Source organism: Anneissia japonica, unplaced genomic scaffold (genome assembly GCF_011630105.1).
Source record: "Anneissia japonica isolate Jap-2015-1 unplaced genomic scaffold, ASM1163010v1 scaffold1826_len1998817_cov189, whole genome shotgun sequence".
NCBI lineage: Eukaryota > Metazoa > Echinodermata > Crinoidea > Comatulida > Comatulidae > Anneissia > Anneissia japonica.
Window position 1 is genome coordinate 978,132 of NW_022742159.1, and position 27,119 is coordinate 1,005,250.

The 27,119-nt window shown below is 35.2% G+C and overlaps 1 protein-coding gene across 2 annotated transcripts in view; it reads left to right on the forward strand.

Moving 5' to 3' along the window:
• Positions 1–24,145, forward strand: part of LOC117118973 (NACHT and WD repeat domain-containing protein 2-like) — a 47,054-nt gene extending 22,909 nt beyond the window's left edge. For both annotated transcript variants that reach the window (XM_033263726.1, XM_033263727.1), the window contains 11 exons: positions 9,024–9,340; positions 9,786–9,988; positions 11,129–11,405; positions 11,782–12,008; positions 12,578–12,740; positions 13,054–13,388; positions 14,742–14,933; positions 15,340–16,968; positions 17,610–17,794; positions 18,461–18,585; positions 18,996–24,145. In XM_033263726.1, coding sequence (XP_033119617.1) covers positions 9,024–9,340; positions 9,786–9,988; positions 11,129–11,405; positions 11,782–12,008; positions 12,578–12,740; positions 13,054–13,388; positions 14,742–14,933; positions 15,340–16,968; positions 17,610–17,794; positions 18,461–18,585; positions 18,996–19,204 — 3,862 coding nt within the window. In that variant the 3' untranslated portion in view covers positions 19,205–24,145. The remainder of the gene's footprint in view (positions 1–9,023; positions 9,341–9,785; positions 9,989–11,128; positions 11,406–11,781; positions 12,009–12,577; positions 12,741–13,053; positions 13,389–14,741; positions 14,934–15,339; positions 16,969–17,609; positions 17,795–18,460; positions 18,586–18,995) is intronic.
• The last annotated feature ends 2,974 nt before the right edge of the window (positions 24,146–27,119 follow it).

Sequence of the window (27,119 nt, forward strand, 5' to 3'; positions counted from 1 at the left end):
GATTTGATATTGCAATATGTTCTCATTGTATTGTTTCGTTTTGAAATTGAAATAAATTTGTATTGATTGATTGATTCGTTTGAAGCCTAAACCTCTGGAATATACAAATTAAAAGCAATATAATGTATATTTTTTTTATATTTTAAGTTTATTGGATTTACATTGCAGTTTATATTATTTGCTGCGAAGCAACCAATTCATATTCTTGACAGCAATTTTACCTCTGAAGGGTCATTGTCAAAAAACGAGGGCCTAAGACAACTGAAAAGCTGAGTTTCCTTCTTTCGTTCTGCCGGGTAAAATCAATTACTTTAGGCGACGTTTGTAGACTAACCTACTCATACCAACGTCCGCTTGTCGCGACACTGGAGTATTACTACTCAGCGTTTTTACTATATTTCTAGGTTTCCTATTTCTACGTTTAATCGGCCCATGTCTCAGCCACAATATTTTGAGGCCAATATTATTTACGAACCCAGTTAAACTTATTTACTAGTCTATTTCAACGTGCTAATTATTACATTTAGGCGACGCTTGTTGTAGACTGGCATACATAGTGTTTTCGGAAATAAATACCATTTTATACACATGCGCAGATCGATTCGCCAGCAGCGAGTCATCGCCAGCAGCAGCGAGTCGCCAGCAGCGAGATATCACTGCAGCAAAACACTGTTGTACACGGTACCAACGCTGTTCTAATAATGACAATGGGTCGTGTCTCATATTATTTGTTATATTTTTATTATTCGTTATTTTCACTTGACTCGCATAAATAATTTTGTTCGAAGAACATTTATATGCAGGTTTGTACTTCGCAGCACTTCACTTGCAATTTGCAATTTCTAGTTGATAGTTTTTATCTTGAGATATTAACATTGCCATGCATTGGTAATATAGTAGCTGTGCCATAGTCGGTATTGGGTGTAATTTCTATGATTTAAAACCACTATGCAGAGTATTAGCATTTAATAGCAGCCCATATTATTATGTTCAATTTTAATTCATTTCTAAATAAATTTAACCAGCATTGACATACAGTAACTAATATGTTACTAATCTATGATAATTAGTGCTCGTCAGATGACCCTGATCGGAATGAACTTGCATTCATTAGCATACAATATCATAACCTTTATTACTGAATTTTGAAGAATAAGTTTTATGATAAGTATTTAAAGGTAATAAATTTAGCCACTTCATACATAAATTATTATTATTGCATGGATGTTTTGCATTTGTATATTTGATTTTATTTTTAACAGGGATGTACCAGATGTTCACTTCTTTCTCTTACTAAGCATGTCATTTTTTATCATTGGTTGTTTTCTATATTTTTGTATTGTAAGTTTGATGTACAGTTAATAACATTTATGCACATTTCTTATATTCTTTGCTTAAATTTTAAAATCCTCTTTTAAGACTAACTGTATACTGTACTGTGTACCTCCATTGAATGACATTGTTTTTCTATCTTGTTTAACTAACCCACATTGGACGGCCCCTTGCCTCAACAACCACTGACCCTTCACAGTTACTGATATCATGTATTCTGTATAGGAGATAATCTTCTTGGGAGAATTGTGGTTAATGTGCTTCCTTCTAATCCCAGTGGCCTAGGTGCAACAGTAACAGCAGACACATTTGTCACAGAATGTTTTAACCCAGTGTAAAGAATAGTAATACATTGTTGTATTGTATATTGTGCCTATTCTTTAGACATATGATTGACATATTCAGGTCATTAGAACACCTGACTTTTTGACACCAGTCACTTTGCAGGTTGTAGGTATAAGTCAATAGATTGTGTGAATTGTGATATAAACCTTTAAAGGTGGTGTGGCATAGCAGTAAAGGTTTGGTTTCTCAACATTGACGTCAGGGTTTCAATCCCTCCACTGTGCATTTTTTGCTTCTTTCCTCGAGCAAGACACTTTATCTGCATGCTTCTCTCTACCTATGAGTATAAATGGTTACCTGGTGGGTTACATGCTCCTGCACCCAATTAATAATAATAATAATAATTTTGGCTTATATAGCGCATTATGCTAAAGCCTTAATGCGCTTAACAGTAAAAAATTATGACAGCAACTTATGCATGAGGACCCAGTGAGCTGGGACAACAGCGCTTCTTATCTAAAGAAAGGTGCTATATAAATAAATAATTTAAAAAAAACAACATTTCATGTTTTGACCGAGTACCTGAAACCCTGAATTATTGTTATAATTTATTTCACTAGTGAAATAAATTATAAAAAAACTGTTAACCTTATCATGGGTAAATGCCAGAGAATTCTAACAGCTTCACTGTATGATTGATTGCCGCCTCTTCTTTCTATTACATCAATAGTTTACCTGATTCGCTTGTATTTACGTACCTAGTGATTGTTCAACTATTGGAACATCATTTTTGGGGCAATATTTGACCTGCGTTTATCAATAAGATTGTGGTGATGTCAAAGGCGAACTTGGACAGGGACCACAATGCCGTGTGCTATGCAAAAGCGCAATCAATCTTAAGTGATAATGCTTCTTTATGTTCTCTTGTTTGCCATAGGAGGTCATGTTTGTACTATCATACCCAAGTACAATCCTTTACTACTTAACTATTAAAGTTAAATAAACTAATTGATGGATCATGGTGAACCAAAGGTGGAGCTAGCTATGCAAGGTAGTGGGGGGCTTGGCTTTATTATTCTTCCTCACGTACGCCCTACATATAAACTGAATGCTATTGCTCTATGTTTTCATCTGAAATATGTGCTAGCATTCTGTTTATATTTATTTGTTTATACTGTAGTTTCTTTCCCTGGGGTTGAATTGAATACCTTATTATAATCTAGAGTTCTGGGTTCAGTTCCTGTGACAGAAAACAAAATTAAATTATAAATAATTCTAGCTCGTCATATTTTCTTCCAGTTTACTGGTTCAATTAATTTGTTTCTAGCCGTAAGGTATGCTAGTGTTTCAAACCATAAGGTATGCTAGTGGAAGGAGTTGGCACAACATTTAGGCTCTGAATTTCAAAATTAAGTGCTGGAGACGAAGCACTCATTGTGCTGGTCGCTTGTGTTCTTGGGCAAGACACTTTATCTAAATTATCTCTACCCAGAATATTAATTGTTGCTGTTATGTATGTAGGAGTAGGCCTACTGAACTCCCTTCAAGAGAGATGATCACTTCAGCCTATGAGCTCAGAGATGTGGTTTTGATTTCAACTTCACCTGTTCTCCAGTATGTAGTAATGTTTTCTGACCAAATGTTCTGAATATTCTTTTTTTTTTAAATAATTTACTTTATTTTATTTTTTTAAACAATCAAACAATACAACTTCATTTCCAAATCCAGCATCAAATAGAAATTTATTTATAAAATATATTTATTATATAATAGTACACATTTATACCCCTTTTACACTGCAAGCAAAATTCCGGACGTAACCTGGGATTTTCCAGTACCCGAGTTAAAATCTCCCAAGTTGTGGTTTGTGTAAACGTCAAAAAGTCCTACTCGGGTTGCCAAACATTCCGGGATGGATGTGCGGGAGGCATTCAGCATAGGACAACCTGGGTGCACTGGATTCGCCAGTGTAAACAGCACCAAATTTGATTCCGGAATTAGGCCTTACCTGGTGCCTACTGCAGCTGTGGTCAGGTAGGCCTAAACTTTGCTAACAATGGGCTAGGCCTAGACACTTCTCAAATTAAACCCTCTACGCTCCGGTATAGACTTGATTTAATTCGCATAATTTAAAAACAATCTGCAGGTACATTGCTTCAATATTGACAATAATTGTGGCTTTGTGATGATCGCCATCACAACAAAAATTGAGGGCGGTATTTGAACCCAAGCACGTTGTCGGTGTAAAATGGGAGCATCTCGGGATCAACCCGGACTTTTTCGTTCGATGTAAATGGGAATTGCACCCGGGATCACTCCGGAAGTAACTCGGGTCGATTCTGCCGTTGGCAGTGTAAATGGGGTATTATTCATTGTGGTAATTGATAGTGAACAAAAGACCTTTACTGTACAGTATGTCGCTTTAGAAACTTATTACAGTATAAACAAACAACTTTAGGCCTAATAAAATAATTATAGTTTATCACATATCTGGACTGGAAAAGTGTTGAGGGAGGGGGAGCTTTATATTTTTGTTTTTTATTTTTCTAAAGCCAAATATCATTCTTGGGTTGTTTGCTGATGCATTGATATTCAAAGTAAAATATACATGATTTAGATAATGCAAACAATATCTATTAGTATTACCAGTATTTGCTTAAAAAAGGTAAAATGAATGAAAACAAAATTTTTGAAAGTTAAAAAAAAAAATATTTTCTTCAATACTATAGAAGATATGTGGGTGAGGGTGATAAACTAATCATTTTTTTTATTGGGCCTTATACATTATAAATAATTTTTATATAATAAAGAGTATCACAATATAATTGTTGTGAAAATATGTGTAGACAGGTTACTATATTTGTATTTTTAAAACCTTTTCAATATTAAAAAATAATATTTGCTGCGAAGCAGCCAATTTATATTCTTGACAGCAATTTGACCTCTGAAAGGTCATTGTTTGTCAAAAAACGAGGGTCTAAGACAACTGAAAGCTGAGTTTCCTTCTTTCGTTCTGCCGGGTAAAATCAATTACTGTAGGCGACGTTTGTAGACTAACCTACTCGTACCTACCAACGTCCGCATGTCGCGACGCTGGAGTATTACTATTCAGCGTTGCTACTATATTTCTAGGTTTCCTATTTCTACGTTTAATCGGCCCATGTCTCAGCCACAATATTTTGAGGCCAATATTATTTACGAACCCAGTTAAACTTATTTACTAGCCTATTTCAACGTGCTAATTATTACATTTAGGCGACGCTTGTTGTAGACTGGCATACACAGTGTTTTCGGAAATAAATACCATTTTATACACATGCGCAGATCGATTCGCCAGCAGCGAGTCATCGCCAGCAGCAGCGAGTCGCCAGCAGCGAAATGTCCCTGCAGCAAAACACTATTGTACACGGTACCAACGCTGTTCTAATATAGACAATGGGTCGTGTCTCATATTATTTGTTATATTTTTATTATTCGTTATTTTCACTTGACTCGCATAAATAATTTTGTTCGAAGAACATTTATATGCAGTTGTACTTCACAGCACTTCATTTGCAATTTCTAGTTTAGTTCTTTAGTTCTTGTTTTCTTTCCATATCTATTCTATGTTAGTTAATTCATTGGAAGATGTAATGATGTGTATAGTATTCTACCTGTCTCAGGTAAGTCACTTGATCATGTGACCACCATGCTATGTTTGCAAGTCCCTGCTGCTGCTTCAAGAAATCTTGGACTGAACCATTTATGTTTGGGGGACAGTGACATTTCTTGAAGGATGGGACAAGTGACTATTCAGATGGCAAACTGATTATGTATTATTTAATGCAGCAGTACCTTGGAAAGTGGAGGTTATTGACAGTGCTTATTGGCATGGCATTGTTATACTTGTGAGTAAGGATGAAACCATTTCAACAAAGGGGGGATATTATGCTAATAAAGTTAGGTTGAAACTATTATTATAAAGGGTACGTCGATACAATTTCAGAGAGGAATCCGATAATTTATTGTGAATTGGTAAATAATTTTTGCCTGTGATATTTTTTAATGATGATATCGTTTTTTACATTTAAATATGTTTAATTCATAACTTTCAAGAAGAAAAATCCAAACTGTTTTCATTTGTAATTCTTTATTTGTTTTAAGTCCTGTCAATGCTATCAAATTTCCTTTGACAAAAAACTGTTGTATTCCCATATAAAGTTATGATGTGTCTATATATGGTCATGATGAGATGTTATCATGATCATATTTAGGTTTGTCAGATAAAAGTTCATAGGCTCGACAGGGGTTAAGTAATGTTCGCTGCAGGAATAGTAAGGTCTGTGTTGCTAATTTTTCTTTCCCTATCCCTAACCCCCAACCTGGTTTCCCAACCCCTATCCAACATTCCCGAAACTTGATACACCTCAAACAGAATGAAATGCATTGAAGTAGGACTTTGTTTTAGATACGGTAAAAATGATTTTTTATTTTTTAATGTAGTAGAATGCAATAATTGCTCTATGAATTTCCCTTTCAGATGTATCAGCCCTCATGTCTACAAATTTATACAAATTATATTTTTTCTCAATTATTAAAATGATTGACAGGTCCATTTAACTGTCAATTAACTTTAACTCACAGTGAACTGGTAGCACTTTAGTTTAGAAGTAAAAGAAATAAATAGTCTCCCTATAAAAGTACAAATGTAATATAACTACTACACAATGTAAATAATATATAAACTGCTATTTAATTTAATTTTGACCATGGCTACTACTGTAGTACAATAGAACTTTTTGAAGTGTCAATCAAGCTTAACAACTGAACAGTCAAGACATGTTGCTTCCAAGAATAAGCTCACGTCTCTCAAATACAAATTTACACTTTATAAGGTCCCAGGCCATTGCAATCGTGTCCAAGAGGGGGTGGGGGTGGGGGTATATTTAAGATATTTAATCAGAAATTCATCAGCTAAATTATTGCAACGGAAGCAACATAACACAAAGTTTTTGGTTGTATTGAAAAATTGAACCTAGGACATTAAGATTTGAAATTTTGTCACCTTAACCACCTAACCACAACTACCCTCAATTTACAGTATACATACTGATAACCTATAACACTAATTATTTATGACGATGGTAAATAATCTATGATGATGGTGACTCTAAGATGACGACACAGAAACAGAGGGCCTGTGACGCAGACGTCCGTGATGACAACGGCGATGGCGATGGCGATGATTGACAACGATGATGACGACTTATAGATGAAAGTTTGTCAAACAAACAAGCAATCAGGCTACTGTTAACATGTTATAGAAATTAAGTTCTAGGCCCCCTTGAGACGCAGATGACGTAAGCCAATAAGCTCATCAAATATGCTTCAACAGCAAGGCCAGCTAAATTACCTTGCCGTATCTGATCAATGTAGCTTCTCTTGATGACCAGTAACCTTCAGGTTTTGCTACTTATTTGTCCTAATGTACAGTACTTTGATTGGAAAAATATTTGTTTTGCAATTTGCATACCGATTGCATTCCATTTATCAAAATGATTGAATTTGTTCTTTTATTAAGAATAAATTTTTGTATTTATTTAGCACTTTCGCTTTCGTCACAACATCTCAAAGCGTACAGTTTTTTTGTAATATTTCTCGGAAAAAATGCATTTCAGGTAGAAGACTTATTTATGTAGACGTACAGATTACAAGTAGAACTGTCTATTGTCTTTCATTTAGGAATTGTATGTTAGTTATTATTGAATATTATATTTAAAGGTGTTCCCATTTATATTGCCACTTCGTCACAACCCATTTTGATTATTCTGACATACCGTAAAACCAATGGGCTTAATCTCGAGAAGAAGCCCATCTTGAACTGAAGCCCCTGCTTTAGTGTGCAATGACTAGCCTCAAAAAGAAAGCCTATCTGGGGACTTCTTTTCAAGATATTACAGTACATATACTGTACTTGTACATGAATTTCAAAGAAACAAAATAAATTCAAAAAATGCTTGGTTTATATGGTAGTTTAGGTGATTTAATGCTGGTTAATACACTCCATGATAAAGACCGATGTTTCAATGGCCCTATTTATCATTTTATTATAGTAGTAATTCCCAAAATTTACAGCATTCATTTTGAAACGAAACCCCCCCCCCTCCTCTTTACTTTGCAAAAGTGGTGTCGAAAAGAAGCCCATCCAAAGTATGCAAAAAAAAAAAGCAATGCAGCAGAATGCAGCAGCACAGGGCTTCTAGTCAAGGTTTAACAGTATTTTTTTTTTTTTTTTGACATATAATTTACTGATACTTATTGATGTAGTAGTAATAGTTATAATTTTGGAGAAAAATATCTCCTAAAAAACGTTTCGAAATGGAAATGAGATATTGTTGGCCATATGCCTGTGTGATGTGTTTGTAACCTACACCCACTTGCCTCAAATTTTAGAACTATTTTTGAAACCAAACCATATCATTTAAAAAAATATATTACTCTAGAAAGATAATGAGCTTCGAAGATATGCATTATAAAACAAAAAACTACAGAAGCTTTTGCTTTACAAAATACAGATATTCTGCACACTGACAGATCACATCCTTGGCAGAGATCTGGCTTTGTCTACAAAGTCCATTTCAGACAGTGTCTGTAATACTGTCAACATTGCGGTAAGCATGCGCGCCAGCCTAAGAGCTGCCTGGCTGGAGGGGCAGCAGTGTAAATGCTGTCTTAGTTGTTGAGGAGTACTTATGTTTGTTATTACAGTATAAATTCAGTATAATTATAATGTTAGTTTGATTCAAGTTCGGTTGAAATGCTAGTTCAAAAATGTAAAATCAGATAAAGGAGTCGTAAAATAACACGATGATCATAAAGTGTCTATAAACTATGTCTGCAAAATCATCATTAAATTAATAATTGAGGCTGTCTGCATTTTTTTTTAAATTTAACTTTTTTTTTGTCATCCTAATTTTGTTGTCAACTCTGTCACTATTTCTGAAATGGATGGACACCAGCTAGTAATTGTGTAATTGTCATTTCCTATGTGTGCCCTATCCTTGGTCGCTAATTTCCTTGAGCAGAAAAGGCTTTTCCTGTTCGCGTGAATGAAAAGTCTACAAAACAACTGTTCTGTCATTAGTCTACAGAAGGATACGCCGTGTTCAGACAGGTGTAAATTTAAGCAACGTATGACAGGTCCAGTACCCATGACATACAGTACCCTCTATAAAGCTTGCCTTTTGCGTATTATCATCGTGTAGGCCAAGTTGTTGCTAGTTGGCATCCAAAGACCTTGTTGTTGGCACATTTACAATATACAATAGAACTTTAGCCAGCATCTATTTATAACGTTCTAGATTTGAATTATGCTGCTGTTGTTGTTTGTTTATTGCTAAATCTGTCATTTTGTTTGATATTCGTAGCATGGGGAATCGTCAAGGCAAGACCTCATCCAGTAATGTTGACCCACATAAAGGGAAAGGGCCTGCTCCGAAACCAGAGCCAGCGCCGCCTGCTGTCGAGCCCAAACCGGTTAAGCAGAAGCCTGTAGAGCAACCACCACCACCTCAGCAATTACCACCGCCCAAGATTGAGCCTGTTCATGCTCCAAAAGAGTGCTTGCCTAGCTTGGAAAATTACAGAGAAGATGTGCAGAAATTGTTGTTTGGACAGTTGGGCTTTGTCAAAAGTTGGCCCAAACCAAGAATGATTCGCATGTTTATCAGTGCTGTTGCAGTTGGTAAGTGGTGATCATTAGAGTGGAGTTCAGTAGCTTAGTGGTTAAGATGTTTGTCTTTTAATCCTGAGGTCCTGGGTTCAATTTCTGTGACAGCAGAATCTTAAAAATATAAAGAAAATAAATAAAATAAGTTTTTTTTTAAAACTAAGAAGTAGTTATTTTATGGTTGGTGCTGCCTGTCATATGCAAGGATTATCAAATTTCATTTTTTTTCCCCGTTATTTGATACTAATATTACAACTTGTGATATTAATTATACAATTAATTTGATAGAAAATATTAATTGTTCATGCTTTCTAGAATGTAAATATAATGTTTTAATTAAAATTAATAATTAATTAGAAATATATATGAATTGAATAGTAATGTTGACAAAAGCTATTTCTTTGAAAAATAGTTTGTATCATCTTGTACCGTATTATCATCATCAGTGTTATTCCCCTAGATTCGGATTTAGAAAGAAGCATTTTCTGGAACAATATCTATCCTACATTGCGATCTCACTGCTCTGAGGTCGGCTACGAATTTCTGGCCATTGACCCAAATGAAGGAACCTGGGATAATCTCATACACGACAAAAACACCCACGATATTTGCTCAAGTGTGATCCGTGAATGCCAAGCAAAATCGACTGGTCCTAACTTTCTGGTAGGTAGCCTTGTCTGTAGCCTTGCACGTAGTGGTAAAATTCTGAACTTTGATATGTGTCAGATTTAAGTGACCCTTCCTTTATATGCCATCCACCTACTAATTAGCCATTAGTAAGCTATTAGTTAGCTTCATAAACTATAGTGTGCATCTAAAGCTATCTTGTTACATGCCACACTGTTTACTTGATTTAAACCCAGGCTCTGGATTAAAAAATGTTTTGATATGTTGTAGAACTGATTGTTGTAGATGTTGTTGATAATTGAAAGGTGAAAAGAAGGGTGGTTACGCCCCTTTCCCCCCCCCCCCAGTTTTTAAATGTTAAAAAAATCTGTATCTCCTTAACCGCTTCTGTGTTTTTTTGTCAAATATGCTTTTTGTGTCTCAGAAAAAATCAGTTCTACAACACATCAAAACATTTTTTCCCTCCCTGAGCCTGGTTTTAAAATGGCATTCTGGAAGTATCTGTCAAGTTAACATCAATGATAAGAAAAAGAGAGATGCTTTTTTCTGTGACACAGAAATATAATAAATTGATTATCACTGAAATATGTATTAAAGAGGCTAGTAAGGATGTACTATCAGTCATGAGGCAAAAAAAAATTGAAAATTGATTAACTTGAAATTAAAAATGTATTAGTCTCCCTCCAATTAAAGACCAGTTTGAGAACAGGATTTTCTGGTCTTTAGCAGCTTTGTTCTCTAATTAGAATAATAAAGATAATTTGGGACCATAGAAAGTGGTCTTTAATTGGAGGTGGTCTTTTTTAGATGGGTCTTTAATTAGATGGAGACCGGTAATAATATTCTTGTATTCTTTAGCATAGATCTTTAAAGGGGTCATTCATAATTTTTGAATTTTTCAAAAGAGTACAAAATGTACTCTTTTCTGTGACCCCCTTCTTCCTACCAAAAACATAATAAAATGTTGATTTGTGTCATTTTGAGATCAACATTTTTTCTTTTTCATAAAAGAGTACTTATGCCTACATTTTCAACCCTCTGCCCCTAAAGCGTATGTTTTGTACTCTTTTGAAAATGTTAATGATTATGGATGGCCCCTAATCAATATTTGATAACAAACCTCTCAGTCTACTCCTAACAAGTATTCATTTGCAAATTTATTCAATTTTCTTATAGTTATTTTTAAATCAGAAGCATGACCGCTGCATCTGCCCACTGAAGATTCGCTCCACTGCATTTGACCGATTGCAGAAGAAGGTCGATGAAGAACAAAAGGCGTTAATTAACCGTTACTACTATGATGACACCAATGCCATTCCCCAGGTCCACATTTTACAACCACCGCACGAATCATGCGAAGATTATGCTAATTGGCCAGCCACGAAGGAACGTATTTGTTCGATCATGCGAAGTTGCTGGGGCAAAGAAGAAAAAGATATTTACATGGCATCAGGTAAGAAAATATTATCAATGGTTAAAGTTGCAATTCCATGTGCTGCCATCACAATTTATCTGAGCCTACAATTTTGCTGTTAACCATTAGATTTTTTTTAAAAACTAACTTAAGCGTTTAGCTGAGAGTTAAAGTTCCTACTTGTTGCGCTGAAGACCCTATTCAAATCTGGCTAGCGTATGGTTTTAAGTGGAATCTGATTGCTCGGCTCTGCCTAACCTTCGTATGAGAGTTATGCTGGATAAGGGACAATTTATCCGTTACATGTCACTGCTGAGCGCACACATATGGCTGGTTCCCAGCCAAAAATTCCAATTTAAAATAACAACAAACGAAAAAAAGAATTTTTTTTTTTAATTGTGCTCTTCCATTATAGATATTGAGATGGAGGTGAGTGACGGAATCTTTAGTCCCACCAGTATTAAAGAAGGTATGGTTTGGGTGCACAGAGTTCTTGATGACATCGACTCTACCGACAACGTTGCATGGAAGTATCTTGATCTCGTCGGGGACTCCAAGGAACCAGACGAGCATTCTCAAGAACAGCTGAGTCAACTAACTCGTCGTTTAGCAGAGCAGGTTATTGAATCACATTTCATAAAGGTAAGCCTCGTTGGTTTGACTAAAGCTGGCACTTATTACGCCCAACGGGCGTTGGTCGATGCGATTCTATGAAGAATGCAACGCAACAACCCGTGCGCAGCAGATCGTTTTTAATAGTGATCTGTTTAGACTGCCACCGATAGTCAACAAACAGCGTCGTCTCTACCGCTCACAGAGAGCAGAGTTGCGTTCGTATGACGAATCCAACAAGGATGCAGTGGGTGCCCGGCTTTGATGTGACGGGATTGGTTTTTAAACACTCGTTTATGTTTTTCAATCCTCAGATCATCAAAAAATTTTTAATTGTATGTTCCGCACACCGCAACATTGAAGTTTTAAAAAAAATTAGTGGCAAAACAGGGGGTATGTGTTACTTATTTGCATCCGAGCTGCGAGTCTTTAAAATAATGAACATGATATTTTTTTTGATGAAATTATTTTATATTACTTGAGGCCCAGTAAATGAGGCAAAATTGGTATAGCTTGATATACTAGACTTACAGGTTTAATCTATTGAGTCTAATTACTAATGTGCGAGTTGTTAGAAGTCTGTTATTGTATTTTTGCAGTTGAGGGTTCCTTGGAAAGAAGGAGGCCTATCTCCTGAGACTCATAAAGATCATGAACAATATGTTGAGGCATTGAAATCGACATTATTAAAGCAGCTCCTAGAAATTATTGATAAATCCATTGCTGAGAAGCAACGAATAGATGAGGAGATGCAAGTGAAAAGTAAGTTGTGTGTAGTATTTTTATTATTCATAAGCTAATAGAAAGTTTATGTAAATTATTTATAACTGACATTTGATAAAATCCGGGAGACTATTGTTGTATGTGTTTCTGTCTTACTAATTACATGATACTTTAGCAGATCAAGATATTTGAAATAGTAGGGCCCAGCGTAAATTTTACAGATAGATGGTGCAAACCTCCTTAATCCCATCCCGGCCAGTAATTCCAATCAATAAATTTAAATGTACTTTTCTCCTCCTAAGTTAAATTACAATTCGATTTTTAAATTAATTGTTTCACTTTATTATCATAGAAATTAGTAACAGATTGTTTGAAGAGATCCAGCATCACATTTTCATCGCTCAACGCCACTGTAAGAATTTTGTTGGGCAAGGAGATATTCTGGAAGACCTGAAGAACCATTTGACAAGTGATTCTAAACAGGTGTTGCTCTTACATGGTGCTAGCGGTAGTGGCAAGTCAGCCTTAGCTGCAAAGATTGCCAAAGTGTGCCAGCGAGATCCCATGGCTTGCGTTTTACGATTCGTTGGAGCATCAGCGGCATCTAGCAACTTGAACTCTGTACTACAGAGTGTTTGTGAACAACTTGCACACATATACCAAGAACATGTGTCTATTGCTTATAAAGTAAGTGGATAATAATAATAACTTTATTTGAAATTGACACTCTGCATCAGTGGCACACGCTATGCAGTGCTTTCACAATAAAACAATACAATCCAGTCTTTAAAACATTACAATGAAAATTTAAGACCTTGTAAAAACATGGTACAAACATAGCACAAGGCCAAAAGTGTTAGTATAGCAATCAATAGAAAAATATATAACAACTATTTCACTTTATAAAAATAAAGACTTATTTACAAAACTGGTTTACTTATTTTTCATTATTACACTAACAGTACAAAATATATATAAAACCTATTACACATTTTAAAATAGAAAGATATATAAAAACTATTACACATTATGAAAATAAAGACTTATTTACAAAAAATTGGTAACGTTTTTTTTTTTTTAGACAAAAACATGTTGTGTCTGTAAAGTAGACATTCAAAAGCAAAAAATAAACTTAACCTACCTTGAACTTTGAGTGAGTGGTGGCACTTGACTCATGATGCCCTCCTATTTTGTTCTTCACTAGTACCGTGACCTGATTTTGAGCTCTAGTTCACTTTTCTGGAGGCAGTTTGTCTGTCTCTTTGGTGGCCTTCCTCTGTGTTTGGTCGCCTGGATGTGACTGAGGGTATGCTCACACACACGGCGTAAGGCTGGCGTAAGCCTGGCGTAGTGTACGCCTTTGTGTGTGAACTAGGCAGTGGCGTTACTTACGCCACTGACAATGCCACATCTGTGGCGTTATTAACGCTACCTGCAGACCCCAGATTAGTTAACGCAGTGGAGCTAACGCCAGTGATGCTTGAATGATTTGACCTCATTTCTATAGATTAGTTACTTCTTGATCTCTTTTCTGTGCTCTCTATAAATGAAATGGTAAAGGGGTACTTTTTCTATTGCATTTTACTTAGTTTACAATGTATATGATTTGTTGTTTGTGTTTTGTAAGATATTTTAACCTATTTAGACTGTCTATTAAAACCTGCAACACCAACGATTGTTCCACTATGCTAGCTGAAAAATCAGAAGTAAAATTGTTCATTTAAAATACAATAATCGCTTGTATAATAATCATTAAACACTGTAAATATTTACTACAGTTAGGAACCTGTACATTATTTAAAACTAAAATCTATTCCCCCATAGGCCTATATTACTACTAGTTTAACGCCAGCGTTAATCGAACGCTGTTTGTGTGAACACTTTGTAATTTTAATCCGTGGATTAGCTTACGCCGGCGTATGCTACGCCAGTCTTACGCCGTATGTGTGAACATAACTTAAGTATTCAGAGAATGTTGCCCCAAACATTTAATATTTGTTTGTTGTTTTGTCAGTAATTAATATGTTCTTTTCTGTTTAGGGTGCTGATAAACTTGGCAATGTTTTGTCCCAACTACTAAAGAAGGTATCACCAGAGCGACCAGTTTTGATCATTCTCGATGGACTGGAGAGATTCGACCTAGACATCTCTTGGCTCCCTACCACTCTACCATCCCACGTTAAATTATTATTAACCTGCACAAGTTCAACGCAAACATATGATAAAATAAAGGTAACTCTAATTTACAAAACTGGTAATTAGTTTCATTAATTGTAGTAACCAATGTAAATTTATTTTCTTAATCTTGTTTGGGAGTTAAATGCCTGCTAGATGCATTAAATGTTTGGCCAGCCATTCCAGAGTATTAATCAAACTTAACCAGCAATCAGAAAAAATTATTAATATCGGCAGGGCCAGGAAAATTTGCGATTGGGTTTGCAATTGGTAGAGTGAGTGCATATTAACTCAATCATAACATGTACATATTTTTGAATATAATTCACTAATAAGCAATTTATATAGTAATTTTTCATGTACTATTTTGAAATAATTGCACAGAAGAGTCATTAGTGCATGAAAAATAGATGTCTCAAATCATAAATTTAAATTAACACATTTTTTTTTTTTTTTTCTCTAGTCCCATCTAGGTAAACAGGTTACGGAATTGGATATCCCTGGATTAGACGAGAAAACAATGAAAAATTTGATAGAACGTCGTTTACATTCAAAGGGCAGAACATTAAATGATGAACAATTTACATTTTTAAGCAACAAGTTTGAAAAACAACCACTGCCGTTGTTCTTACACATGGCCTGCTATGAGGCAAGTCGTTGGCATAGTTTTACACCAAGCAATGAACTCAAACTACAGGCTAGCCCCAAAGCCCAGGGCGAGGCAATGTTTGAAAGCCTAGAGAAACGATATGGGCGGACTTTAGTATCGTGTGCTATGGGACATTTTTGTGCTGCTAGGTACGGACTCTCTAATGTTGAGATGAATGATATATTGTCGAGTAATTCCACACTTTTAAAAGATTTGAAAACTGAGCGTTTACCAACGTTGCTTTGGGAAACTATACTCTTTGAATTGGAACCATTTATTCAAACAAATATTAATAACAGTATTTGTTTACGTCAGTTTTGTTACCCAGTCATTCTGGAGACTGCAAAGAAACGTTATTTGGACACAAATGAGAAACAATTAGCTCTCCATTCCAGTTTGCGTAATCACTTTTTAAAACAACATGATACGTGCGGAAAAATGCCAAATATTAGAAGAATGCAGGAATTACCATACCATGCCTTTAAATGCGGAGACAAAAAGTTCAGTGACGTTTACATTTGGGACCTAGAGTGGCTTAGTACAAAGCTTAGTCACTGTGGAGTCTATGAGGTACTTGAAGATATTTTGTTAGGTCTCCAATCTTATCCCAACGATTTGGATCTCAAACTTTTACAAGATGTGCTGCAAGTCTCGGCCTATGCGCTTGTTTGCGACGGCCTTCAATTAATTCCTCAGATTCAGCAAAGACTGGGCGATATGTTAAAAGGACAACAAAACAAATACCCTCGTATGATTTCTCTGTGCAATATGGCCAACCGGCCACCTTTTTCAAATTTTTTGCCCTCTAACATATGTTTGCTACCGTTAAATAGTTCAGAAAGGTTAGAAACCTCGCAAGGGTGTGACCTCACCGCTATATTTCGTATAAAGGGTGATGACAAGCATATGGTTTCTGTATCGAGTGCTAAAGGAGAGGTGTCTGTTTGGAATGTTGCAACGCAAAAAGCTGTGCGTACATTGACAAATGTTGATAAACCGCTCAACATACATTGCATAGATAGGTACAAGGTAATCATCTTGTGTAATCGTGTGCTCAAAATATACAATCTTGATACCGGTGAATTAGAAACCAAATTGAAAGGAACAATGAACATTCAAATGCCGTACTTTGCTTTGCATGATGAAGAGCATGTTGTAGCGTTGTCTCGGAATCGTATGACTGTTAATATTATAAAGCGGTCTACGGGTGATGTTGTTTCCACTTTCAAGGTCGGAGAAGATCGTTTCCTGAACAGTCTGTTGGTCAGTGAAAATGGCGAGAAGTGCGTCTGTGGGGATGAAACCCAAAAGCCGAGCCCGCTTTTAGTGTGGGATTTGAACAATCGTAAGCTTGTCCATGATCTACGCATCCCGCAGCACGAGTTTATCACAAAGATGTCATCAATATCCAACGATGGGCACTACGTTGTTTGTGTCATTAAGGTTAGTAGTGCAGGTCAATTGCAGGTCAAAAAGTGCAGGTCAAAAATATATAACTTGTTTAGAAATAATAAACAGTTCATTGTTCTACTACTACAGTTCGCCCTACAGTTTGGGACCACCTTTGACCTCAGGCTAAAAAAAATGTTGGGTAGTCTCGGGGTTCGGTCTTAGAATTAGAGTGATAGCTGTGTGTTAATAGATTAACAACAGTAGTTGGTATTTTAAAAAAGTGGTCCCAAATTAGAGGGGGCTGGAACTGTATTTATTCTTGTGCACAATAAAAATGATGAACGGTATATTTACAAACTAATACTTGAAAAATAAAAGGTTTCAAAAGAAACATTCTATTGCAACTTATTACTCCACGAGTGAATGCTCCTAAACTCTGGAACTCTCTGCCCCCACAATTTCGTATCATCTCTGATCCTGAATTATTCAAATCCAGTCTTAAATCCTTCCTTTTCAAATACCTCAACTTCTTTCTAACATCTTCCAGCACCGGTGATAAGCCAGTTTTTCTGCTTTAATATGCATTTTAAAAATGTGTGTTATTATTGTTGTTGTTGTTGTTGTTGTTGTTGTTGTTGTTGTTGTTATTATTGTTATTATTATTTTTTTTTTTTTGTGTGTACTTTATACAGGAGCTCGGCGATTCTAGCCCCAACTTTGTGATAGTTTACGATCTTCAGAGCGGGCAGTTGTTTAAAAAGTGGAAGCCTCACTGTAACACGACAGCTGTGTTTGTATCAGTAGAAGGTGGCTGTGTTGTGAATGCACTGGAGGATAGCAGCTTGATTGTCTGGGATTTATCATCAGGAGGCAGCAGGTAAACACTAAAGCTCTATCTAGGATATTAAACTGTTGTATGCCCATATATAGTCATGATGTGCCTATATTTGGTCATGATATGATGTCATCATGACCATATTTAGGCATTTCACATGTTTTTGTCAAATAAAATTTTATAGTTAAACTGGGCACACTACGTCCGACGGTCGCCGGCCAATGCGATTCAATGGAGAACGCAACCAATCAAATTTAATGACAATCCATTCAGACTACCATCGACAATCAGCAGACGGTGTTGCGTCATCTAGAGCTCACAGAGAGTGGAGTTTGTCTTTAAATAAACAGAAATCTTAAACCGAGAAATATCCTAAACTAACAAAAGCCAAACAGGCAAAGAGACAAAAAGAAGACAGCATAAGGAACCAGTGTCACTGCTCCGTTGTCCAGCACTTTGAGGCCCTATATAAGGTAGTTGAGTAAAGCCTGCTTTCTATGAAATCTCTACATGGTACCGTTGACACCTTTTGAGGACGTTAATTGATGGTTCAAATTGGGAAGCCTTTCCGATTGTTTTTTTGAGACAGTTATACAATGTAGTGTAGCAATTTTATGGAAACCATGCTTAACTAGGAGAGTAGTGTAGCTGCAGCCCTCATCATCATCGTTATTGTTAATAATATTACTTTTATTTTCATTATTGCAGGCATACTTTACGTGGACACACAAACCCTATTGATAGCATCTACCTTTCCCAGGATGGAACTCGTTGCTTAACATTCGACAGTTCACAAAAAGATCGTACAATACGTGCCTGGGACTTGCATAGTGGTAGGTTCAGTCCCTTTGATTTATTACTAGTTAAATCTATGTTGTGTACAGAGATTTTATGCCTTTGTTGTTTTCTGATGAGTATGTGTTGTTATGGTACAGTGGTAAGTTATCAGGCTTCAAGTTGATAAGTCATGGGTTCAAGCAGGTGCAGTCAGTTTGGTTTGTCCTTGTTAGCACTTCACCTACATTTTTTTTTTCAGTAGTGTAAATAGGTACTGAGTATGAAGCAGATAATTTGGAGTGGAATAATATTAATGATATGCTAATCATGCCAACAAGGTCTATAAACTTTATTATTACCTTTTCATTGAGTCCAACACTAATCAACACATACTCCACACTCAGGGAAGAAATTTATATCAAATTTTAAAATCGTAGAAATAAATTAATATTTTTATCCTCATTAGGTCAACGGCTTGCAAGTTTTACCCCTGATGAGCCGATCAGCTGCTGTCAAATCTCCGCTGACGGATCCTGTGCTGTGATTGGTCTACCAAGTCAGAACACCATCGTCACGCTCTGGATCCGAAATAAAGATTCTGCGGATATTCCCACAGAGACAAGTTCTTACGGCGACTCTGCACTTAACGGCAAAGTGTATAAGCTGGGAGAATAAGACTTGGTTTACATGCAGGGTTTTGTTCCAATGCACAGTGTGGGATGTGAATGCTAGTGAGCCCTCGCCTGATGTGAGTCAGGCCCTCTCTCTGAGCCAACCTGTATTGTAGGTGAATGCACCTTGATGCTTGTACATATAGATCTTATAGATCCCCATGTACAAATTCATGTTAGTTGACAGTGGCTGTGGCGTTATTAGTGTCATCTAGTTATTGTGGTGGTTTCAGCATGCTCTTGTTACGTGAACGTGCCAAAATTATTCATATTTAGGTATTCAAAGACTGCTCCTTATCATGTTTACTGTGTCATATTGTCAAGATATATCCAAGAAAAAACATTTTTTTAAATGCAGATTTATTAATCAATTATATTTAATTATATCAATTATATGTATTCAAAAATATGCATTCAATTAATGATATTCAAATTCAAATTTATATTGACCAATCTTAATTCATTTGGATGATATATTGACCAATCAGAATTCAATGAAAGGAGATACTGACCAATCATTAATCATGGAAAAGATATATTGACCATTCCGAATTTATTTATTTTCTACTATTTATTCATTGCTGATGTATTCTTTTCAATAAATATATTGACAAATCAGGATTATTTAAAGATATTTATTGACCAATCAGATTATTATTAAAATGGGCATTCTTTAATCATGCTTTAATCATAACTAATGTATTCTGTTAATCATAAAAAATCTATAGATGCGTAGGAGGAATTTATTTTTTATTAACTCAATAATTCAACAGTGCATCTTATTAGTTTGGCTATACATCGTCAGTATTCATTATTAACGTAGAAAGAGCTAAGCTCTTTGTTGAATGTTGTCGGGGAGATCGTTTGATCGGTGACGCTGTATCTTGGACATAACTTGACATTTAGACTCGGTATCATAAAGTTGAGCTAGGCTTTTGATAACAGTATTCCAGTGTTTGTATTCAAGTGTCTGATTAAATATAAATCAGTTTCAGAGCTTTGTACACATAACATGTGTATGAGCTCAATGTTGTGTATTATAGTGACTAATATTTAAGCTTCGTAATAAGATTTGTCATTAGTAAAAATAAATAGCTCATTAGAAACTAAGTCACTTTATAATCAGGAAAAATATGATAGGCTGAAAATAGATTGCATAAACAATATGATATTGCAGCATTATCAATTTGATTACGGTTAATTTTAGTGATTATTATAATAATGTAATTTGTTTTACAAACTTACCTCCTTGGATTGGCTTGATTTCATGATCAACCAGGTAAATTATGATTATATTCCAAAGATTATAAAATAATTATAGGCTACACAAGATAATGCATAGTAAGAAATGTTTGGTACCAAATCTAACATTGGTGCTTGGTGCAGATTAAAATTAGTCAGCTGTTTGTTGTTGGCACCATGTCCTATAATATACCATATACAGTTAGTCATTGGTGTTTGACACCATTGTCAAATTTAAATGGTAGGTCCATCTGGTCATTAGTGAGTTGACACCAGGTTTAATTGTAAATCCTTCTCAGTTACAGCTTCATAAGCAGAACATTTTCAGTCCCTTAATAAAGCTGTGCTTACTGTAGATGACATGTTATTAATATACATACTGTATGACCAAAAATGTAAATTTGGTATTTTAGAACAATCTGTCCATAGTGATTCTTTCTATTAATAATTTCAACTTAAAATCATGTGAATGTTATCAGAGTAAATGGAAAAGTGGCATTTTCCAATAACCTAGGTATGACAATTTCGGCTGTATTATTTTATTTGTATTTGTGTATTATGGACATTCTCTGTAGTTTTTTTAGGAAATCAGGAGTATTTTATTAGCAGCAGTGTTTTTTGCCTGAGGTTTTTACATTATGTATATACTATAGTGTGTGAGCGTGTGTGTGAGTTTTTTCCTTTATTTTTATTTAAATTTTAAAAATTGTGAAATTTAATATTTGATGTGAAGACTGCTGATTTTATTGTAATTTTATTTGATTTTGCAGAATAGTTTGAGTAGGTTACTGCAAGTGTCTTCATTTTAGGTCAAATATTTTTATTTTTTTTTCTGATTTGAAAACTTAAGAACTGTGAATTGAATTCAGGACATAATGTGTAAATCAATCTAGGTTGAATTGAAATGGAGTGGGGTTGTTAATTAGTGACAGATTTTCTTGTATATAATATGAAATACAACTAGAAACTATGGATCAACAGTTTTATATTGAATAGTAGCCCAAAATAGACACCGTCTGATTCTTCAATCACTAAAATTATGAATTTTAAGGCATGCTTATAACAACAACCCAGTTTATGACTGCAGTGGAGTTGAAAGGCTTGGTGGTTAAGATGCTTGCCTTCCAATCCCAGGGTCCTGGGTTCAAATCCTGTGGCAGCAGATTTTATCTCATGACTAAAAACAACGCCACTCCCTAAGCCTCGATACAAGACTTAGTTATTAAAGCATAACTGTGCCTTAGGGAAAACAGTAGGTATCTACTGAATTGAATTTTAAATTTTATGACATACTCATAACAACCCTTTTCATGAGGTTACCCTAACAATTCTGCTCATTATATGCTCATAGCATCCATTGCTTACTTGTTGCTCAGCAGTTTGACGACCATCAATCTCCATCCCCTTGCATCTTCTGCCTTTCTCTCGCATTCCCCATATTTCAACTTTTTCCAGTTTTTGGTGTTGCTTATGAAACTTATCCTTTGCCTACCTCTTCTTGTTTTTAACCTTTCAATTTCCCTCCAGAAAGTTCTCTTTGTCATCCATTTCTTCTTATTACTGTTTTGATTAAGTCATAACAACCATTGCTAATGACTTGATCATAACCAATTTCTTATAACTTGCTCATAATAACCCCTGTTCATGACATACTTATTATATAAGACTCACAATGCACAGGGCTTATGGCTTATGAATGCATACTAACTTGCTCATACCAAGTTAGTATGCTTATGACTTAATCATCTTTTTAGAAATTGCTCATTACAACCAGTACTTAGAACTTGCTCATAACAACTAGTGCTCATAGCAACCAGTGCTTATGACTTGCTCATAGCAGTTATAGTTCTCATTAGTTGCTCTTAACCCCTGCTCATAACAACCCCTCATTGGGACACTCTTATTTGAGCAAGTATTCAACTTGATTGTAACAAGCAGTTCTCATAAATTCATTACATGCTCGTAACTACTTGTGCTCATAACTCGTGCTTGCAACTACCTCTGCTCATAACAACCTGCATATGAAATGCTCACAACTACTTTGATGATATAAAATCAACTGTACTATTATATATACAGGTTAATGCATTGTCATATCGTTATTCCTAATGACATAAGTGTTCTCTTAATATATCTTCTTGTTGACGTCCTTGGTATTCAAATGCAAGTGTTAACCATCCGAACAGGTTTTTAGGTTGTAAAAAACAACTGATACAATATGCCTAGGCATTTACCATTCACCATCAATATAAACAATTTTATCTATTTATGATTCATGTGTGTTAATTTTAATCCCTTTCCCCTTACAACTTGACAGTGAACCTCTGTATATGTTGGTGTTCAAATCAACTACAACTGGACCTCATCCACTGAATCATGCCAAAATTACTTTTGTATTATATGCAAATTTGGTTGTACATTTTCAGTCAATTTTACGTTAATTTTTTTTTTCTTAAGGAGAAAGTTTCTGTTGATTAAACTAGATTTAGTTTCTAATACAGATCTAGATTAGTCTAGATTAGAATGATATTTTAGTTGGACACAATCCAAAAAAAAAAATAAATAAATAAAAGCCATATGAAATCAATCGCACAACTTATGACTTAAGTTGACATTGAATTACCTCATACCATTTTCTATAAAGTTGTTTACATTGTTAAAATTAGATATACTTGGAGGTGAACTGAGGTTGTGTTTGTGATCATGATTATTGCATCTCCGATTCGGTTAGCGTAGTGTTGGTATTACACCAGTCTAGCACTATATGAACAAACCAATGGATTCTTCAATACTGTTCACAATAATAAACAGATATAGGTATAAATGCTTGTTATCTGCGCAGGCCAGTGCTGGCGGCGGCGTCAGGGGAAATTTTCCTCCCATTGGACAGGCCTGGATCCCCTTTTCGTCCGATGCCACAACGGGTCATCAGATCTAAAATAAAAAAATAAATTTCCTATCCAGATAACATTATTTTATTTGCCAATCCTAAATATTGTGTTCTAAAAGCACAATTTGGACTAGACCTTGACCGAGGCTCTTGTTGGCCCTTGGCTCAGACCCCTCTGTCAGACATGTCGGTCTTTTGCCTGCAAAATTCAGATTTTTAGTGCTAACATTGTAATGATTCAGAAAGAAACAGCCTTGCCCCATTTCACAAGAGTATATCCTTGCTGAGCCACTAGGGCTCGTAGGGCTGCAGCTTATCCCCTTTTTTGGTGGCCTTGAAATATTTGAGTTGGAAATAATTAAACCAACTAATTAAGATAATTAGTCTCAAACTAGAATCACATGGTGCATTTATTTTGACCATTTATTATTAATAGTCTGCAAAATATACGAAAGATTTTCCTTGTATAACCTATTGCAAATGTATTACTTGATATATATAAAAAGATTTATATATGGAGGACATTATAATCTATTTCTTAAATGGTTAAGTCATGTTTTAATATTTGTACTAAACTTTGAAATATTAGGAACAGCAGAATAATGATCGCGCGGGTTTATTGTATTTCCATTATTGGACGTGTTTGTGTTGCTTAGTGTCTTAAGGTATAATCTTTATACATAGTTAATTGCTCTATTTGCAAATATTTCGAACATTTGAGACATCTGTACCCCTATAATATAGCTATGTGATTAAAAAAAAATCTTGAGTTGTTGATTCCAATGCTAATAAAACCAACTGTTACACAAAAAATGTCTCATTGTTTCTGTGTGATAACTAGTTTATTGGTTGGTTAATTGATTGATTGATTGATCGCTTGCTTTATTGATTCATTGTATTATTTAGAAAATATATATTTATCCAGGATGACAAAAATTCAAATTGGTTGTTCTTTTTTTTTATATACACAAAGAATACAGTTAAGTGAGATATAGGCTATAGTGCCATCGAAATAGCTTGCACAAACGACTTGTGTTCACCTACATCAAACGAAGTTGGTTGCAGTTCTGGACCATTAGGGAGCTTTCGATTTGTGCGACGACGCGACACTAGAACGGAGTCACTCATGCGTGACCGTCCTACCTGGCGTCCTACGTTCTCTGCTTACGTAGATTTGGACAAATTGCGTTCAAGAATCTACTCGACGAGGTGACCTTAACGTTCTCGCATGCGCAGATGACTTTTAGTGACGTAATTACGTTCTACGTCCTACGGTCGTCGTGCAATCGAAAGTTCCCTATTATTTGATCCATTTAAATAAGCAGTCAACTTTCTAAGCCCTATCCACACTATCAAATTTTATGTGACAAATTTGATATGCCCATATTTGGATGTAATATATGACATCATCATGCCCATAATGGGCACATCATACAAATCGAAGTTGTTGGCTTGGACTCCCAACCTTGAGGTCGGGGGTTGTTCGAAACGCTCGCTGTGTGCAATTCGCTTGTGTCCTTGGGCAAGGCACTTTACCTACAGTTGTCTCTCTCCACCCATGAGAATGAGTACAAGTGGGTACCTGGTAGGTTCAAACACAACCATGCGCTGATTACTACTGCAAAATTATGGAATTCTCCCATGGGGCCTGAATGTGTGTTCCATTATGTGCTTGATCCAGTGACCGGGGGTAATAATGTAAAGTGCATAGAGGGTCTACCGTGCGCTACGTAAGTCGATAATTATTATTATTATTATTATTATTATTATTATTATTATTATTATTATTATTATTATACAAATATTTCGCATAAACTTTGATAGTGTGGAGAGAGCGTTAGGTGTCCTCAGATTAAACACAAACATGTATCGTTTTTCATTGTATTGCCTTTTTATACTGTCGCAAATAAATTTAATAGAAGTTTTCGTGAAAAAAAAAAAATTATTACGTCAAGCCTGTAATAGGCCTAATTGAAATGGCACTGAAGAGCCAGATACGAAAGAATCTGTAAAACGACGTAGTACCTGCTTCTGAAGTATAAAATCTGAGAGAATCTGGGGAGGAATAACTTATAGTGGCCTCATTATTTGTGATATCCTACTTTTTGGATACTTCTCTTAACGTGTTCCGTCTTGCGACATTACGCTTTCCACAATTCGTTTCCATTTGTTTCTGTTCAAGGATATGGAAATATTAGAAGACAAATTAAGCCAAAATAAACCTAATATTATTTTAATCCGTTTGCTGGGCATTACTTATGAAAGTGTTCTTACCACGGTGTACTTATTTTTCCTACGGATCTGTTAATCATAAAGAACCAAGAAATTCTCGAAAATAAACTTTTTTTTTTAGATGAGTCAAGTGAAAATATTGTAGATCTTTCTTGCGTTTTGATGGGGAAATTTGTAGTCAGTGAAATACGAAACGTTGCAAATATCACTGACGGTTTGTTGGTGAACAGCGCTTACGTTACACTCGCGTGGTACAGATCTCCTAAATTAAAGTCAACGATTTATCATAAAATCGAGAAGTCCGTTTCTCTCTCTACTGAAGATTCATCACATTTGGTGACGTCAGGACCACAGACTTACACCATGCTTAAGCAAGCCAACATGCATGAAGAGTTGTGAGCTTGAAATTACCGAAAAATGTCATCTACAGTTACTTGGTATGTTCCTCTCATTCAATAACTTTTCAACTTTACATTTCCTTACATCTCCCTTTTCTGTCTTCAACTGAGCTTGCGCTTAAACTTAATTCTATGATGAGAGGGCGCTGTAAATCGACACTTCTACGGACGGAGAAATAATCAAGGAATATTATTGTCAACAATACAAAATAATGCAGTCGAAATTTGGATCCAGGTGTTTAAACAATGAGTTAAATATACATATAAATAAAAATTAATACATACTTTAAACTTACAAAATATAAAACTAACAAACAAAAAGAGCAATGTGTAAATATAGATAAAACATTAGGAATAAGAAAGTATAATACATACTCCAAGTATTGAAATACACGCCATCGTGTTGGGATTCAATATTTCGACATTAATTATGTCATCATCAGGAATGAAAAAATTATCCATATTATTTCCCCCGAAACTGGTCTATCCTATTGTTTAAAGAAGCGTTCGCTATACGTAGACTACACCCTTTGCTTAACAATGGGCTCAGAGCTTCAAAAAGAGCTTTCTTTGTTTTTGTAGGTATCTTTGATCATTGGAGTAAGAATGCTTTGATCTTTTGTTTAAATCACTGCTATGTCACCTACTAGAGGTAATGTTTTGATTGGTTAAACACTTTTGGTACTAGTGCATATAAGCTTGCTAATATGGATAATTTTTTCATTCCTGATGATGACATAATTAATGTCGAAATATTGAATCCCAACACGATGGCGTGTATTTCAATACTTGGAGTATGTACTATACTTTCTTACATTAGGAATACCTGTAAAAAGAGGGGATGACTGTTTTGATATGACTTAATTCTTTTATTTCTATACTTTTGATGTTCCTTTATAAATGTTAATGTATTTTAATTTAAGTATTTGTAAACTTTGCTGTATTGTTTTGGATGTACCTTCTATTGAGGAGGCGTGCCACTGATGAAAATGTGTAGCTCCAATAATAAATCAAATTATAAATAACACATCTTGGAAAGTTGATTTCATAATTGTATGAAATTTTCAATCTAAGTTTACCAAATTGAGTACCAATGTGAATATGCATATATATATGCATTAGTGTATGGTGGCTCAATGCCTTTTAGTACTATATAT